The sequence below is a fragment of the Grus americana genome, chromosome Z (assembly GCF_028858705.1).
Source record: "Grus americana isolate bGruAme1 chromosome Z, bGruAme1.mat, whole genome shotgun sequence".
Lineage (NCBI taxonomy): Eukaryota > Metazoa > Chordata > Aves > Gruiformes > Gruidae > Grus > Grus americana.
The window spans coordinates 71,263,642-71,278,554 of NC_072891.1; the positions used below are offsets into that span (position 1 = coordinate 71,263,642).

Sequence of the window (14,913 nt, forward strand, 5' to 3'; positions counted from 1 at the left end):
GCCTGGGTACAGATGAGCACGCACAGCCCCGCTGAGGGGGTGCCACAGGCCCAGGGTGGTGCGGACAAGGCCCAGGTGATGCTTGGGCCCCCAGCCCTCAGCTCCTCTTTGCAGAGTGCGCCCATGCAATGGTTTCGTACAGGTGTCAACAGAGAGATTCATCCACAGAATTAAATTCAGTGAAGTTTTCAGTACTCAAAAATTGAAGCAATGAATTAATTTAAAGCCTGTGTTCTCTGTAGAAGAGATGCACTTAACTGTCATTCCTCAATCTCTCCCTCAAAAAGGCAATTTTAGCTGCGACCTTGTCACAGGACTGAGGTTCCCATAGGAAGAGGCGCCACCGGCGGGGTGGAAGATCCCCACCCCCGGGGCGGGAGATCCGCACCCCCCGGGGCCCCAGGACGGTCCCAACATGGCTCTCGCCGCCTCAGCGGGCACCCCCTCAGGGGGACCACGTGGTCCCTTCCCGGACGGCGGGAGGAGGCAGGTGTCGCGCATGCGCCGCGCAAAGGCATGGCAAGGCCGCCCGGCGCATGCGCGCGGGGTCCCCCGGGCGGAGGGCGGGTGGTGCGGTGTAGCTGGCGGTGGTTGGGCGCGAGTGGGCGGTGCTGGGTGGGGTCGTGCTGCCGCTCACTCGGCGCGAAGGGAGCGGGTACCGTTGCTGCGCCGTCCCCTCACAGGGAGGCGACAGCGCTCGGCCCGGCCCCGGCCCTGGCCAGTCCAGCGGCGGAAGCAGCGACGGCAGCAGCAGCAGCAGCAGCGACAGGGGAAGCGGCTTTGGCTGGTGTCCGAAAGCCCCTGGGTTCAGGTGGTGGTAAGGAAACAGCTGAGCCCTCCCGGGCTGGGGGGAGAGGCTGTGTGGAGGGCCAGGCTCTGCCTGTCAGCGAGAGGCTACTTCTCCGCAGTGGCTCCGTTGTGACAGAGAAGGTGTCCCGACTTCAGCGGGTTAGTGACAACTTTGTGCCTTCAGAGGAGAGTTGTGTTCCACAGGGTTGTGTTTGTAGTCTTTTAAAAGTACGGCTGTTCGGGAGTTCATCCTTCTAAGCAGGAAAACTGTCCTCACTTCCTTTTTTTGTTAGCCTGAGTAATAATCTGCAGCGTGGAGAATGTTTTGCAACTGGAGTCTGGTAATCTCTTTTAAGCATATTGGAAAAAAGTTTCTGTTTAGATGTCAGAGAAGACTCGTTTGAACGATGTGCCCAGACTTATTGATAGAGGCTCCTCGGGCTGTGTTTCCGATGAAGTGTCCTGCCGTCTGGATGCAGCAAGCCACTGGGTGAATGTCACAACTGTTGAATGACCTAACCTTACAGCAGCTCACCACAAAAAGAATTTTAAAAAAGCTTCAGAAGCCACTCTGAGCTACATAGCTTTCTGCTAATGTATCACTGTGTTACTTATTGTCACCGTTACTGCATTGCAAGTCTTCTGCATTATTGCTAGCTGTAGGAGTGGGAATATTGTTCAGGTTTAAGCTGAAGGCTCTATTCAGTTTAACCTTTGTACCTTAGTATGTGTCATCTCGTTTAACTAAGTGAATTGTCCTCATGACTGCTCCCCATATAATTTAGGAGGATATATTTTATGGTGTCCTGTTTGCTAGTTCTGATCTAACTAATTTCTTTAGTATCGGTGTAATACAGAGCTATCTGCTGGTGGTTTGATGTTGTCCCCCCACATCCCTGCCCCCTTTCTTTTTTTATTGGAGTTTCCTTTTTTTGAATCAACATTTGAAACTGCCTTCCCAGGTTATTGTATGTTTTCTTCCTTGTTCCTCCAGTTGTAATGGATATTTCATTAATTTTTCCTGAGCAGTAAGTTAAATTCAGGTAGTCCAGGTAAGAGGACTTCCAAAAGCCATATTAATGAAGTAAGACTTTGGATATATTATTGTAAAGAGAGAATAGAGAAAAAGGCCCCAAAATGATTCTCATTGACTTTTCCATGTCTCTTGTATGCATGTGACTTGGAACACAATTGCAAACAAAACTGCAGTTTTGGTGTAGTTCTGAATGTTCGGGGGTTTAGTTTTTTATATGATTGAAACTTTAATACCAAGTGGAGACTCACACATTTGTCCAACAAGTGATGTCATCATGACACTGAGTGAGTCCAAAGGAGATACGGATTTCCTGGGTCTTTTGGTCCTGGCAGGTGACCGCCATCTCCTGTCAGTCTTTGGGGGGGCACCCTGTGAAGCTCTGTTCAGCAGGTGCTAAATTTCTAGCAGGATGAGGGAAGGACCCAAATGCCCAGCGTGGCTGCCGCCCATTGCCATCTGGAGGTGTGCAAGTGGATGTGTTCAACGTGTGCTCTGTTCCTGGGTGCAGTCAGGCCATGGCCTGTAGTTGAGCAGGGGGTGGATGCTGTGAAGGCAGCTGTGGTAGAGGTTGTTCTGGGATCGGTCAGTGAAACACGCTGGACTGGCGAGGGCAGGAATTGCTGGGTTAAGGAACCATGCATGTGTAAACAAACACCTGTATATGTGGTGCTGTCTGTGTAGGGGTGTGTGTGTACCTGTGTGTAAATATACGCGTACGCAGACACAGTCAGGTTAGTAAAGTGCTGTGTGTGCATAAAGTAAAACTGTTCAAAGAACGGTGAAGACTAGGACTTAGTGCTGTGCTTCCTTGCCTGGCACCTGAGTTGGGCTGTCGTGTGCTTGGTTGCAGGAAAATAGAGAGAGCATTAGTGCCTGTGTGTGGACTGAAATGTGCGGCACGGTGCCTGAAATGTGCCGAGGATTGGGATTTCTCTTCCTTTTGGACTTGGTGTGTTGCCCAGGGTGACTTCCCCTAAAAAAGGGAAACGGTGAGGGCAGAGGGGCTGCTTCTGCAGAGAGCAGCACAAACTAACTTAACATGGCATTGCGCATAGCGGTACCGGGGTTGCAGGCAGCTGCCTGGTGCTGCTGCCATTTGGAGAGAGCACCATGCAGGTATGCAAGCGGCAGCTGCCTCCCTTTGTGTGCTTGGAGGTGAGGGACTCTCCGGTTGTGTCCTGAGCTGGAGAGGCTGGAGGAGAGTGAGGTCGCCTGCTCCCGAACCACTGACTCTGCTCGTGTTGCACGTTAGCTGCTGGGACATGAAGAGGAAGCGTTTCAAGCACACGAGTGTGCTCAGTGTTAGGACTGGATCCTGCATGCAGCCCACGCTCTGAGAGCAGGGTTGGTCCTGGGTCGTGCGAGAGCTCCGTCTGGCTTTGGTCCCCGGTCGTGGTGGGGAGGTTTTGCTGGCAAGAGCCTGCCCCTGCGGCGGGTGAGCATCTGCAAGAAGAATGCCTGGCCAGGAGCGCCAAGCCTGCCCAGCAGCACTTGTGCCTGCATCTCCCCATTGTCCCATGAGCATAGCTGGCCGGCCCTGGAGAACTGTGTGCAGGCATGTGAGCTGAGGGGCGTGGGAGGGCTTTAGGTGGCTCTGCTGCCCGCTTTGAAACCACCTCCGGTGCTGCTCAGCCATCCCAGGTGGGAGACCTTGCTGGCAAGCAGGTCTTCTCCTGAAGCGTCCTGCCAGTGCTCTAGCAGCCCGTGGCACTGGGGAAGGTGCTGTCGGAGACTGAAGCAGCGAACTGCTTCCACCTTTACCAGTACCACAGTGGCAGTTGCGTGCTTCTCCGGGTGGAGCAGTCGCCTGGCAAGGAGAAGGGGAGGTGTTGGCGCTGGCTGTGTGCTGCTCCTCCTGTTTGCAGCCCCCGGCTTGCAGGGAGCAGGTTTTACTTCTGTTGGGTTTCTCTCTGAAGAGGCATCTGTGGAGTCGAGGCGTCGTGCGCCTGTGGGTAAGACGTGGCATGGCCCGGGTGCATGCTGTTTCCATGGTGGAGCTGGCGCGCCTCGTGGGCGTTGGTGCGGGGATGCGGGGCTCGCATGAGGGAGGATCAGCCATGAGCTCAGCATCAGAGTGGTGCACGTGGGGAGGCTGCACTGCACGCCATGGTGGGGGGCAGTGGGTCCCTGCCCCACTTCCAGTGGAAGTCCCGGCCCTTCAGGCACTGGTGTGGGCCAGTTGCCTGGCAGCCCCACCCTTCTTCTGGCCATGGTCTGTAGTGATTGGCTGGCAGGGCCAGCCCGTGCACAGGGGCTTCTGTGCTTGTTCAGCTGCTTCTTTTGACAATGTCACACCTCGTGTGTTTCATACCACCCTGTGCTTGGCCCCTACAAGTGTACCCAGAAGTATCAAAGTCTCCAAAGATAAGCTATTGAACCGCTGAATCCTTGCTTGTTTGGGGAGGGAGGTTGAATAGTAAAAGCTGGTATTTTTAGGCTCTGTGTGTAAAAAAACTATTTTTTTTCTTTTGGGGTGGAGGGGCTATAGGTGAAGATGCAGGAGCCAGAACTTATCGCAAAAACACTGCGAGCTGTTCTTCATCCCTTTAAAAATGGCATACCTTTGTCAGAGCTTCAGGGTGAATACAAATCCCTGACCGGCGAGTGGATTCCTTTCAGGCACCTAGGACATGGCACGCTGGAAGGCTACTTGGAGAGCATCCCAGGAGTGGTCAGAATGGAAGGGAACAAAACGGGAGAGGTAAGAATCAGTCACAGTTCAGAAATGGCTCTTGTGTTTGTAAAGTGTGCGTGGTTCATAACTTTACCTCTGCTTGCGCCATGGATTTCTGAGAAAAGTACTGTAGCATGTGTGTGGTGCACTAATGCTGGGAGAAGTGGAAGCTGTTACATAGACCAAGCGTCCCTTATTTTCCTGCCTCTGCGTGCAGACGAGGAAGTTGTGTTTGCAAAAGGTGGAAGGTTGCAGGGCATTTTCCTGGAAACAGGAGTTCTGGCTGGAAAGATAGTTCATGTCACTGTAGACCTCTGGTCCCTGACTCAGCATTTCTAACTCTGGGGGGATATTGGTGGGCTGTCCTGGGACCTTAAAGAAAGTTAACTTGTGTGTTTTGATCATTTCTTCAGGGTGGGGTTTACCGTCATCTTTTTCGTACAGCGAAACTGTTGTGTGTGCTGTTCCTTACAAGCCTGCTTGCTTTAGGCTTAGCACTCTTGTTTGTCATGAGTTGCAGCGCTGCAGGATTGTGAAGACTTGCAAGGTGAGGAAGAGCCCATGCAAGTGAGGTGCCTTGACGCAACAGTTGCAACACCTCAGCTTAGCAAGTGTGCAAGGGAACAAGTATTGCAGAGGTCAAGGAGAAGGTGGAGCAGAGCTCAGCAGAGAATATTAGTGTGGTGGGAGAGTTTTCCCTTATTCCTTGGGACTTGCTGCACTAGCCTGTGTCTCCTGGTGGCTTCCAGCTTGGAAGCAGCTTGCCAGGACCACAAACCTCCTTGCCTAATAGCGTGGAGTTCCTGGTTTTGGGTTAGAAGGCATTCCCTTGATGGTTGGCATAGCTGCATGACTTGTAGATGATCTGTTTGAGTGGAGAGCTTGAAGCCTGTTCCTTGTTGGAGCCATGTCTGGCTTCCTGAAGTCTGTGTAGACTGTGGGAAGGCAGAAAGCTAGCAGATGTTTGGCTGTCACAGCATCTCTGAAGAGGCAGCACTTAAGGCTGAGCTCCCTTGTTGGCTCAGCTAGATTGGGTTGACATCTGGGAACTCAGAAATAGGTCTTCCTGGTTAGCTGTGAAGAGTGTGACAAGAGGTGTCCTGAGTTTTGTGTTGATCTCTGGAAATGTGGCTGGGTTTAAACAAGAGGATCCCTTGCTGCATTTTTACAACTGTCAGAATTTGCCTTTTTGCAGCAGGTATCCAAGATTGGGGTTCTTTTTTGCTTGCTCCAAGCCTGCATCAGATGCAGTTTCATCAGTAACATGAATGCAGGTACCTCTGGGAACATTTGTGATGCTGCAATTTAATGCTTCCTCAGGGTGGCTTTGGCATATAGCCATCTGTTTCTAACTAGGGCCTTGCAGGGTGTAATCTGGTATCCTCCCATTCCCTTGAGAGCCTTGCTTATCCTCTAATACATTATGTGCTGAGAGCCTTGTGGACTCTTGGACAGCGCTAGAGGTGATGTCTTCTCTGTGGCAGCTGTAAGGAGAGAGTGAAATGTGGCTTTAGGAGGTGGAAAGGGAGAAAGCTACTAAACAGGAATCTTGAGGTAGTTGAGCAGGACTTACTTTGGTTTAGGAGTGCCAACTGTGTTCTGCATGACTGAAGCAACTGAGAGGAAGCACCCTGCGAACACCTGGGAGGCGCCCACATTGCTGTTCACGACCCTTCTGTTGCTGCTGTCCAGAGCTTCCCCTGGGCAGACGTTGAGAAGAGGGTGGCAAGTGTGGTTATGCACTGGCATGGACTGGTAACTACCTGGGACTGCTCCCACATGCTTTCCTGATACAGGACCTGGGCAGTACTTCAGTACAACGTTTTGCTCTATGTTCACGTCTCTCCAGAATATTTGAGCTCCATTATAAGCTGACATCGTAACTCAGAGTCCACAAGCCTGCTGCAAGAGCATGCAATCACGCAGTCTCTCTTCCTGGCTCTGGGAGTAGTCTGACCTCCAAAAAGGCTGCCAAGATCCTTGCCTCTTTCTTTAATCCCTTTGGGGACAGTGGGGCAGGAAAGCAAGATGTGCTCACACATGCAGAGATCTGCTTGCAGCTGATGATCCTGGCTGCAGGCTAGGTAGTCCTAAAAGGACTTTCCTCAGTGCTAGAGCAGCTGTCCAAGACATACCACAAGAAATACATTAAACAAACAATCCTATAAAGTAAATAATACAAATTGGTCTCAGAGTGCTACATGTTACATGCTCCTTAAATAGAACGACTTGGGCAAGATGAATATTGCCTGGGTAGCTGATGCTTAACAGACTGGTTGTGCTGGAAAGGCAATGAGATAAATTGTCCCCTGTTCCTCTTACTACTGAATACTAATTTAGCCTTCTTGAATGTAGGAGAAGTGAACACTGACAATTATTCCTTCACGCGATAGGTGTGTTCCCCAGTTTCCACGCAGGATGAGGATTAAATTTAGTATACAGAAAACACTGCAAGGGGTTTCAAATTCAAATACTGTGTACCTGCAACAGGTGGTTGTGTCATTTCAAGGAGCCCTGCTTTGCTTTGCCTCATGTTCAGTTACAAGCAGTGTATGGTTGTACCGTCCTCTAAGGAAACTTTGACTTCTACTTGAATAACTAGGCTCCTCCAAAAAGAGGAATTTGAAGACTGCATTGCTCTGCTGCAAGTGAATTCATCCACCCCATCTCTTTTTACATCTGAATTCATTCTAACGATCATGTATGCTAAACCTAAAGTTCCAATGATGTGAAAACAAGGGAAGAAAACACTGAAAATAACTTACAACATTAGTGACAGGAAAAACCTGAAACGTATCAAAGATGTGAAAACATGCATTTATGAAACTATGATAAACTATGTATGAACAAAAAGTCTTTTATGTTGAGACTTTGAGAACAGAGCAGACCTGAAGGTGATCCATCCCACGTGCATCCACGTAAACAGGGAAATGCCTTGTTAGCCAGGAGTATGAGGAAAGCTCTTGTACCCTTCTCTGGAAATGGGCACCTCTCTGAAGTGCTTGTACACGACTGCCCACAGCATGGGGCACAACCGGGAGAAACTAGAGTTCAAGGCTGTGATCTCATTGGGTTTATGGAGAGCTGTTGTGACAGCTCACACACAGGAGCATCCTTCCAAAGAAAGTCCTTAAAGTACCCAGTTAGCATGCTGTGGTGGATGGACACAGGCTGCTGAGGAATGACGGGCTGGAGTGACAAGAGGAGTGAGTTTCTGTGACCCCCTCCAAGTGTGAGAGCAATGGAGATGCTTGGAGTTCTGCCCTGGGACAGATGATGAGCCAGAAAGAGCTTATGGGTTGTGGACTGACCAGTGTATGGCAACATGGTGGCTATCTGTTGCAAATGTTCTAATCAGGAAGAAGTGGTAGATAAAGCAGATGATGCTGCCTTCTGACAACTGCAAGAAGCCTCAGATTTGCAGCCGTGGTTCTCATGGAGGCCTTGAGCTACTGCCATACTTGCTGGAGGGACAAGACAGCCAAGCATGAGCAATCCAGGACGTTTCTGCGGTGTGCTGATAACAACTTCCTGACACAAGTGATGAGTTGATGATGGAAGATGCTCTGCTGGACCCGATTCTTACAAACAAGGAAGAACTGGTTGGGGATGTAAAGGCTGGGACCAGCCCTAGCTGTAGAGATCACAAGCTGGTGGCGTTCAGGAGCCTGAAAGGAGGGAAATAAAGCAAATAGCAGTATTAACAAGCCAGGACTTCAGGAGAGCAGACTTTGGCCTGTTTGGGAATCTGCTTGGAAGAGTCCCATGGAATACAGTCCTGGAGAGAAGAGTGGTCCACGAGAGGTAGTGGATTTTCAAGGATTGCCTCCTCCAGTTTCAAGAATGGTCCCTCCCAACAATCAAGGGGAGCAAAGCAAAGGTGGCAGGAATACTGCATGGATGAACAAGTTGTGCCTGACAAAACTCAACCATAAAGAGGAAGCATGCATGAGGTAGGAGGAGGGAGAAGTGACCCAGGAGTAATATAGAGATGCTGCCCCAAAAAAAGCATGCATGGGCTTGAGAAAGACTGCATTTATTATTGGCAAGTTCAACCACATGAAAACCAAGACGGAGTGCCATCACCTTCAGAACAGCTCCCAAAGCACTGCCAGGTCCAAGAGCATCCTTCCAAAGAAAGTCCTTAAATTACCTGGTTAGCTGTACAGACAACAGGAGAAAATACAGGAACAATAGAAAAACTAGAAGAAAGAAGGTAGAGCAAATGAAGAATTACAACCCTTTGCTGTGTTTCATTTCACTAACGCGTTATCAAATCCATGCTCAAACCATGGAGCACAAGTTGTTGCACTGACATCTCTGAAAGGTTGAAGAGTTAAGAATTTCAGGTTCATCTTTCATACACATGAATCAAGACCCAGTCTGGTACAGTCCACTGCATGACAAAGTTTCTCTCTTATTTAAGTGACTGTTTTAAAAGCAAGGTTCAGTAGGCAGATGTGGTTGAACAAGGAGCTTCTGACTTAACTCTACCATTACAAGCATGCCCACAAGAGGCAGATGTGGAGTTGGGTGAAGTGGAAGGAACATAGAGGCACTGTCCAAACATGCAGGGCTGGGCTTAGGAAAGCAAAAGCCCATATAAAGCTGAATTTGGCAAGGGACATGAAGTGCAGCAAGACAGATTTCTGCAGGTATATCATCAGCAATAGAATGAGTAGGGAGAATGTGGGCCTGCTGAGGAATGGCAATGGGGACCTGACCTCCTGGAGAAGGCTGAGGCACTGATTGTCTTCTTCACCTTGGTGTTTACTGGTAAGAGCAGCAATCAGTGATCCCAAGGCTCCTGGGACTAGTGCAAAAGTGCTCAGTGGAGGAGGATTAGGCTAGGGAACATTTAAACAAACTGGACACGCACAATTCCATGGGTCTGTTGCAATGTACCCACAGGTGCTGAGGGAGCTGGCTGGTGTTGTTGCAAAACCACTCTGAATTATCTTGGAAAAGTCATCATGGTTTGAGGGAGGTTCCTGAGAACTGGAAGAAAGCAAGTATCACCCTTACCTTCAGGAAGGGTGGGAAGGAGGATCTGAGGAACCACACGCTGATCAGCCTGACCTTGATCTCTGTGAAGGTGATTGAGACCTAATCCTGGAAAGCTGTTCCAGACATGTGAAAGACAAGTAGAAGTAGGCAGTATGGATTTATGAAGTGAAAGTCGTATGTGGCCAAACTGATACCCTTCCAAAATGAGATGTCTGGTTGCATGGATGGGGGGAGAGCATTGGATGTAGTTTATCTAAATTTTAGTAAGGCCTTTGACTGTCTCTCCCCTAACAGTGGCACAAAAGCCATCAAGATACTAGTCACCAGTGGTGTGCTCCAGGGGCTGATGCTGGGGAAATGCTGTCGAACCTAGATGATAGAACAGAGATCATCCTCAGGAAGTCTGTGGATGATAGGAGGGACTGATAGAGCAGATGGGTGTGCTGCCATTCAGAGACACCTCAACAAGCTGGAGAAATGGAACAACAGGAACCCAGAACCCTATGAAGTTTAGTGCAGGGAAATGCCAAGTCCTGCACCTGGGGAAGAATAACCCCATGCACCTGTACAGTCTGGGGACTGACCAGCTGGAAAGTAGCTTGGCAGAGAAATTCCCGGGGGGTTCTGGTGGACACAAAGTTTACAGTGGGCAGCAATGTACCATTGCAGCAAAGGAGACCAACAGCATACTGGGTTGCATTAGGAAGAGTGTTGCCAGCACACCAACAGAGGTAATTATTCCCCTGAGCCCTAGTGAAACAACATCTGGGAACCTGCATCCAGTCCCATACACCCCAGAACAAAAGAGACATGGACACACTGAAGCAAGTTCAGTGAACAGCCATAAAGATGATGAAGGGACTGGAGCATCTTTGATGGAAGGCTCAGAGAGCTGGGACTATTCATTCTGGAGGAGAAAAATCTCAGGAGGATCTTAGCCATGTGTATTAATGGAGGGAGTTAAAAAACATGGAGCTAGACTCCATCTCCAGTTCTCAGTGGTATCCAGTGAACAGACAAGAGACAACAGGAGGAAAGTGAAATACAGGTAATTCCATTTAAACATTAAAACCCCCACTTTTTTACAGTGAGGGTGACTGAACGCTGGAACAAGCTGTCCAGAGTCTTTGAGAAGTCTCCATCCGTGGAGATATTCCACCCCAGATTGGACAATATCCTGAGCAACTAGGTCTAGTTGATGTTGCTCTGAGCAGAGGTACTTTATGAGATGGTCTGTAGAGATGTCTTCCAGCCTCAATTTTTCTGTGATTCCTTGCATTTAACCACTGAAGCACTGACACTACCGGTATGTTTTTTGCATAGGTGGTGACAGCACCACGGGTATGCTGTCTGATTTCTAAGCAGGAGCTCCTCTGATAGGAGAGCTGTCCCTCAGAAGGAGAGGACCTCCCTCCAGTGGCTGTATGTTGAGCCAGCCCGGTGCAGATGCTGGGTGTGCGGTGGAGGAGGAAGAGAAGGGGAAGGGTGAGCTGGAGTGCACTGCTGGAGGCCAAGAGCGTTGCCTTATTCCTAGTGTTGTCATCCCTTGCGCATATTTCCCTGGGCTATTTGGGTCAGTCTGAGGGACTGAGGAGAGCTCTCAAGCAAGCTGTTGCTGTGTAGCAATTGCTTCCCTTTCTGTCTTGGTACTCGATTTTTGTGCTTTCATTGCCCTGTCTCATTTGTGAGAAAACTTCCTTTCTGGAGCTGCTGTTAGCGAAATTTCAGAGGTGCTGGCCAAGTCCCTGAGTTTCTCCTGTGCTAAATTGTCAATGGCTCTGCTTGTTGGGGGCCGTGGTTATGAGGGTAGCGGTGCTGTGCGTGAGGACCCCTTTTTCAGCCTGTACCACCACCATATAGACAGAGCATGGCTGAGACCCACCGAGAGACCCCTGAGAGCACAGACTCCCATTTTTCACTGGGAGGGGGTTGGGAGGCTGCCTGTGTCCTTGTGTAGCCCTGGAGGAGTACTCATCCAGCTGCCTTTGCAGGCTGTTAGCAGTTGAATGGCTCAAAGCTTTGGGCTTACATCTCCTCGGTGAGGCAAAGTGCATGCTAGGCATGTGGTTTGGGGGCTTGCCAAAGCAGGGTCCCCGCATCCATTCAAGGGATGGCCTGTGGCAGCATTGCTGAGACATGACAAGGGGAGGTCGAGGCAAGAGGCTGTTAAGGAGGCCAGGGAGGTGGCTGTGGGCTTGCCTGAGGCCGGGCTGTTGTTGGGGGCCAGCTCAGTGCTTGCAGGGCAATCTGTGCAGCCAGGGTGCCCGTGCTGTTTCTTTGGTAAGGGGGGCAAAGGCAGCCCAGTACTGCAGGGTCAGAGCTCCTGTCGAGCCTTGGCAGGAGGAGCTCGGGCAGCCTGGAAGCCCGTGGCTTCCCAGTGTTGTAAAGCAAGATGGTGGGCCTGTGGGATGGGTGTGAGAAGCCAGGCTGTTCCCTGGTGGGGTCCAGCCTAATGAGGGAAGGTGATGGACATGCTCTGGCTGTCTGCTTTGCTGATTTCTGAGGTGCAATGCAGGAGGAGAGGGAGGTCTCCAAAGGTCTGTGTCTGCTGCCGAAGCCTTTGCTGAACTGCCAGCAGGCCCACATGACCCAGCAGTTATGGGAACAGAAATGGTTGCAAGTCCTTCTGAGGGCTGTGGGTGAGCTTGTGCCTCACTGACTGTTTTCCTTCCTGTCCCCTTCCTACTCCAACAAGGTCATTTGCCATGCTGTTGCTTGCAGCGAGACTGTGCCACTTGCTCAACTGGTGGCCCGGCAGAGGAGTTCCAAGAGGAAAATGGGACGGCAAGTGAACTGCCAGATGAGACTGAAGAACACATCTCCAGTCACGTTAGCAGGTAAGCCCTGGGCAGCGGTGGAGGGCCTGCCTTTGTGAAAGAACTGTGCAGCTGCCGGAGCAAAAGTTTTGGCCATGAGGGTGTGCCACTAATGGCCATGACTTGCATGGTCCCGGGGAAGAGTTGTTGCCAAGGGTGCTTGTGCTTGCAAGCCGTGGTCAGCGAGGGAGGCCTTCTTGAGCGGTATGTGAGAAAGAGTTCTTGAAGAAAGAGTTCTTGGAGGATGTTTGGCTTCACTTCCCCCTGCCCGTGCTTGTGTGAGAAAGGTGGTTGAGATGTGGGTGAGAGGTGTGGCAATGAGCCTGCTCATTCTTTGAGTCCGCGCTCAGCCCTTGTGGAGTGGCAGGGATGCGCCATGTCCTCACAGTGAGAAGGAGCCCCTGCAGTAGCATCTGTGGCTGTTTCAGCAGCTGCTGTTGCTGGAGCAAGTGCCCTGGTGCCACGACGTTGCTGATGCCCAGGAACTGCCTTTTGTAACCCTGTGCCTTTTGCATAAGCTGCTGCAGCAGTGTCTGTCCAGAGCCTATGGGTCAGCTGTGCCACGGTGCCGTGCTGATGATGTTGTGTTGGTGTCAGTGGGGTACCCCAGGATCAGGCCCAGGCAAGGTTCATCTGCTTGCGAATTGGCAGCTTGGAGCAACAGTGGGTCTCACAGTTTGTTTGTATTCCCCCGTTCTTGTCTGTAACGAAGGGTTTACTGCTCTTGCTCTCCTGTGACCACACCACCAATGTACGCTCTGGTTGGGAAGCCAAACTGGCAACTCATACCGCAGGGAAATGACAAGGACTGCTACGTACATTGGTTCGCTGTCTTGCACAGCGATACTCCTTGGAAGTGTTTGAGCCCGCCGCAGTTGGTGGGCCAGCAGGGAAACGACGAGTGACCACGAACTTGTTTATGCCGTTGTGGCCTGAGGGCCAGTGTGGCATGTTCCTCTGCCACATTTGGTGTGATTTGGTAACCTGTGCCGTGTGGTGGCAGTTTGGGCGGAGGAGGGTCACAAGCCAGGGCAGAGAAGCAGAAACCCTTTGGGCGACGGTGCAGGAGGTGGCTGTGGAGGTGGAGTTAGGCTGCGTGTGGCCCACCTACGGGAGCTGCTGCTGCTGCCATTGCGTGGTAAAGGGCAGCCTGACCATGGGTTCCACCGGAGAGGTGACCTGTTGTGGCACCTCAGAGGCGCGCGGCTTTTCCGAGAGCGTAAGGGGAGACGGGAGTCCTGTCTCTTTCCCTGCTGCGGCGCAGTGGTGGAGATCGTGGTTTGTGAGTCGTTGGGTGCGAGCCACGATGCTGAAGCAGAGACCCACGACTGTGATCGAGAGCATCCTTCTTAACTGCCTCTTGGAAAAGTCTGGACTCCCTGGAGGGAGTGATTTGCTGTGCTTGAAGTTTCTTTGGGTTGGGTGGAGGAGAGCGCTACTCACGGCTCCGTCTGCAAACTCTTTAGGAAAGCCCAAAGGAACTTTGCGACAGCCCAGATCTTTGAGCAGGCCAGAAGAAGGCAGCAAGAGGCCTGTTCCTCGCCCGCCACGAGGCAGAGGAGTGGCGTGTGGAGTGGTGAAACCCACTATGGAGAGTGCCCGGTCTGCCTTGTCTCCAGCCGCCGGGAGTGGACCATCTAAAGAACTGCCCATGCAGAGGCACGTCACTGTGGTCAACAGGTCAGTGTGCGCACGTGTGTGTGAGCAAGGTGAAAGGAAGCGTGTTGGACCCTTGGATGCCGCCACGGTAGCAGTGCATTTTGGGACATGGGAATCCAGGCTCGCACCCTTGCAGAAGGTGAAGCTTGAATGTGGGCCAGTACCCAGGAGGGAGACGGGTGACCCTTTGCCTTTTTGGATGCTGCCGTAGCTGCCCCGTGCTCTTGGCCTGCTGCCGTGTCTTCTGGGGAGAAATGTGGCCAGATGTGGTGTCACCCCAAGGGTGTGTGGGGATGTGGCCGTTTCCCAGGCCCAGAAGGGAGCTGTTGTGGCCAGCGCGATAGAAAGCAGAAGGAGGGTTGTGCGTAGGTGACAGGCGATGTTGCGTGTTGAGGGTCATGGTTGTCTCCAGGTGGCTGCTCTTTACGTCTTGCCCTAGTTCTCCGTTGCAGCGTTGGTGTTTGTGGCCCTTCTTGGCGTGCTCGGACCCGGCAGCTGCCCAGCCGTGTTTGGGTGAACTGAGATGAGGGCTGGAGCTGTGGTTTTGCTGGGTTAGCGGTACATGCTGGTTTCCAGCCTCCTCTGAGCCTCTGTAATCCAGGTGGCTTACCCAACTGCTGCCCCATCACTTCTCTTTCTGTGTTGTTTACAGCCGCCCTGGGCCATCAGCTGATGGTGGCGAGAAAGCGTTTGTTGTTCCTCATTGTGGCTGCGCTACGTCCGCTGGAGCTGTGATTGTGGTGGTAATCCTCTGCAGGTCACCGGGATGGGTTAGAAGTCAGCCTTGCATTGAATGGAAACGGCAGCGGTGCGCCTCTTCCAGGGCGGCGGAGCTGTGAAGCGGCACGGAGCAGAGTGACAGCTTAATCCTGCCGTGGTGCCTGCTTTTTCTGGAAGACCCACAGGAAGAGCAGGCGCATCCTGCCCCAGCC

The 14,913-nt window shown here is 51.6% G+C and overlaps 1 protein-coding gene across 7 annotated transcripts in view; it reads left to right on the top strand.

Moving 5' to 3' along the window:
* The first annotated feature begins 636 nt into the window (after positions 1–636).
* TDRD7 (tudor domain containing 7) overlaps positions 637–14,913 on the top strand; it is a 53,194-nt gene continuing 38,917 nt past the window's right edge. Inside the window, exons 1-4 of one of the 7 annotated variants that reach the window (XM_054810227.1) lie at positions 637–948; positions 4,314–4,526; positions 12,202–12,343; positions 13,789–14,002. In XM_054810227.1, coding sequence (XP_054666202.1) covers positions 4,320–4,526; positions 12,202–12,343; positions 13,789–14,002 — 563 coding nt within the window. In that variant the 5' untranslated portion in view covers positions 637–948; positions 4,314–4,319. The other 6 variants (XM_054810228.1, XM_054810224.1, XM_054810223.1 and 3 more) reach the window with 6 other exon arrangements.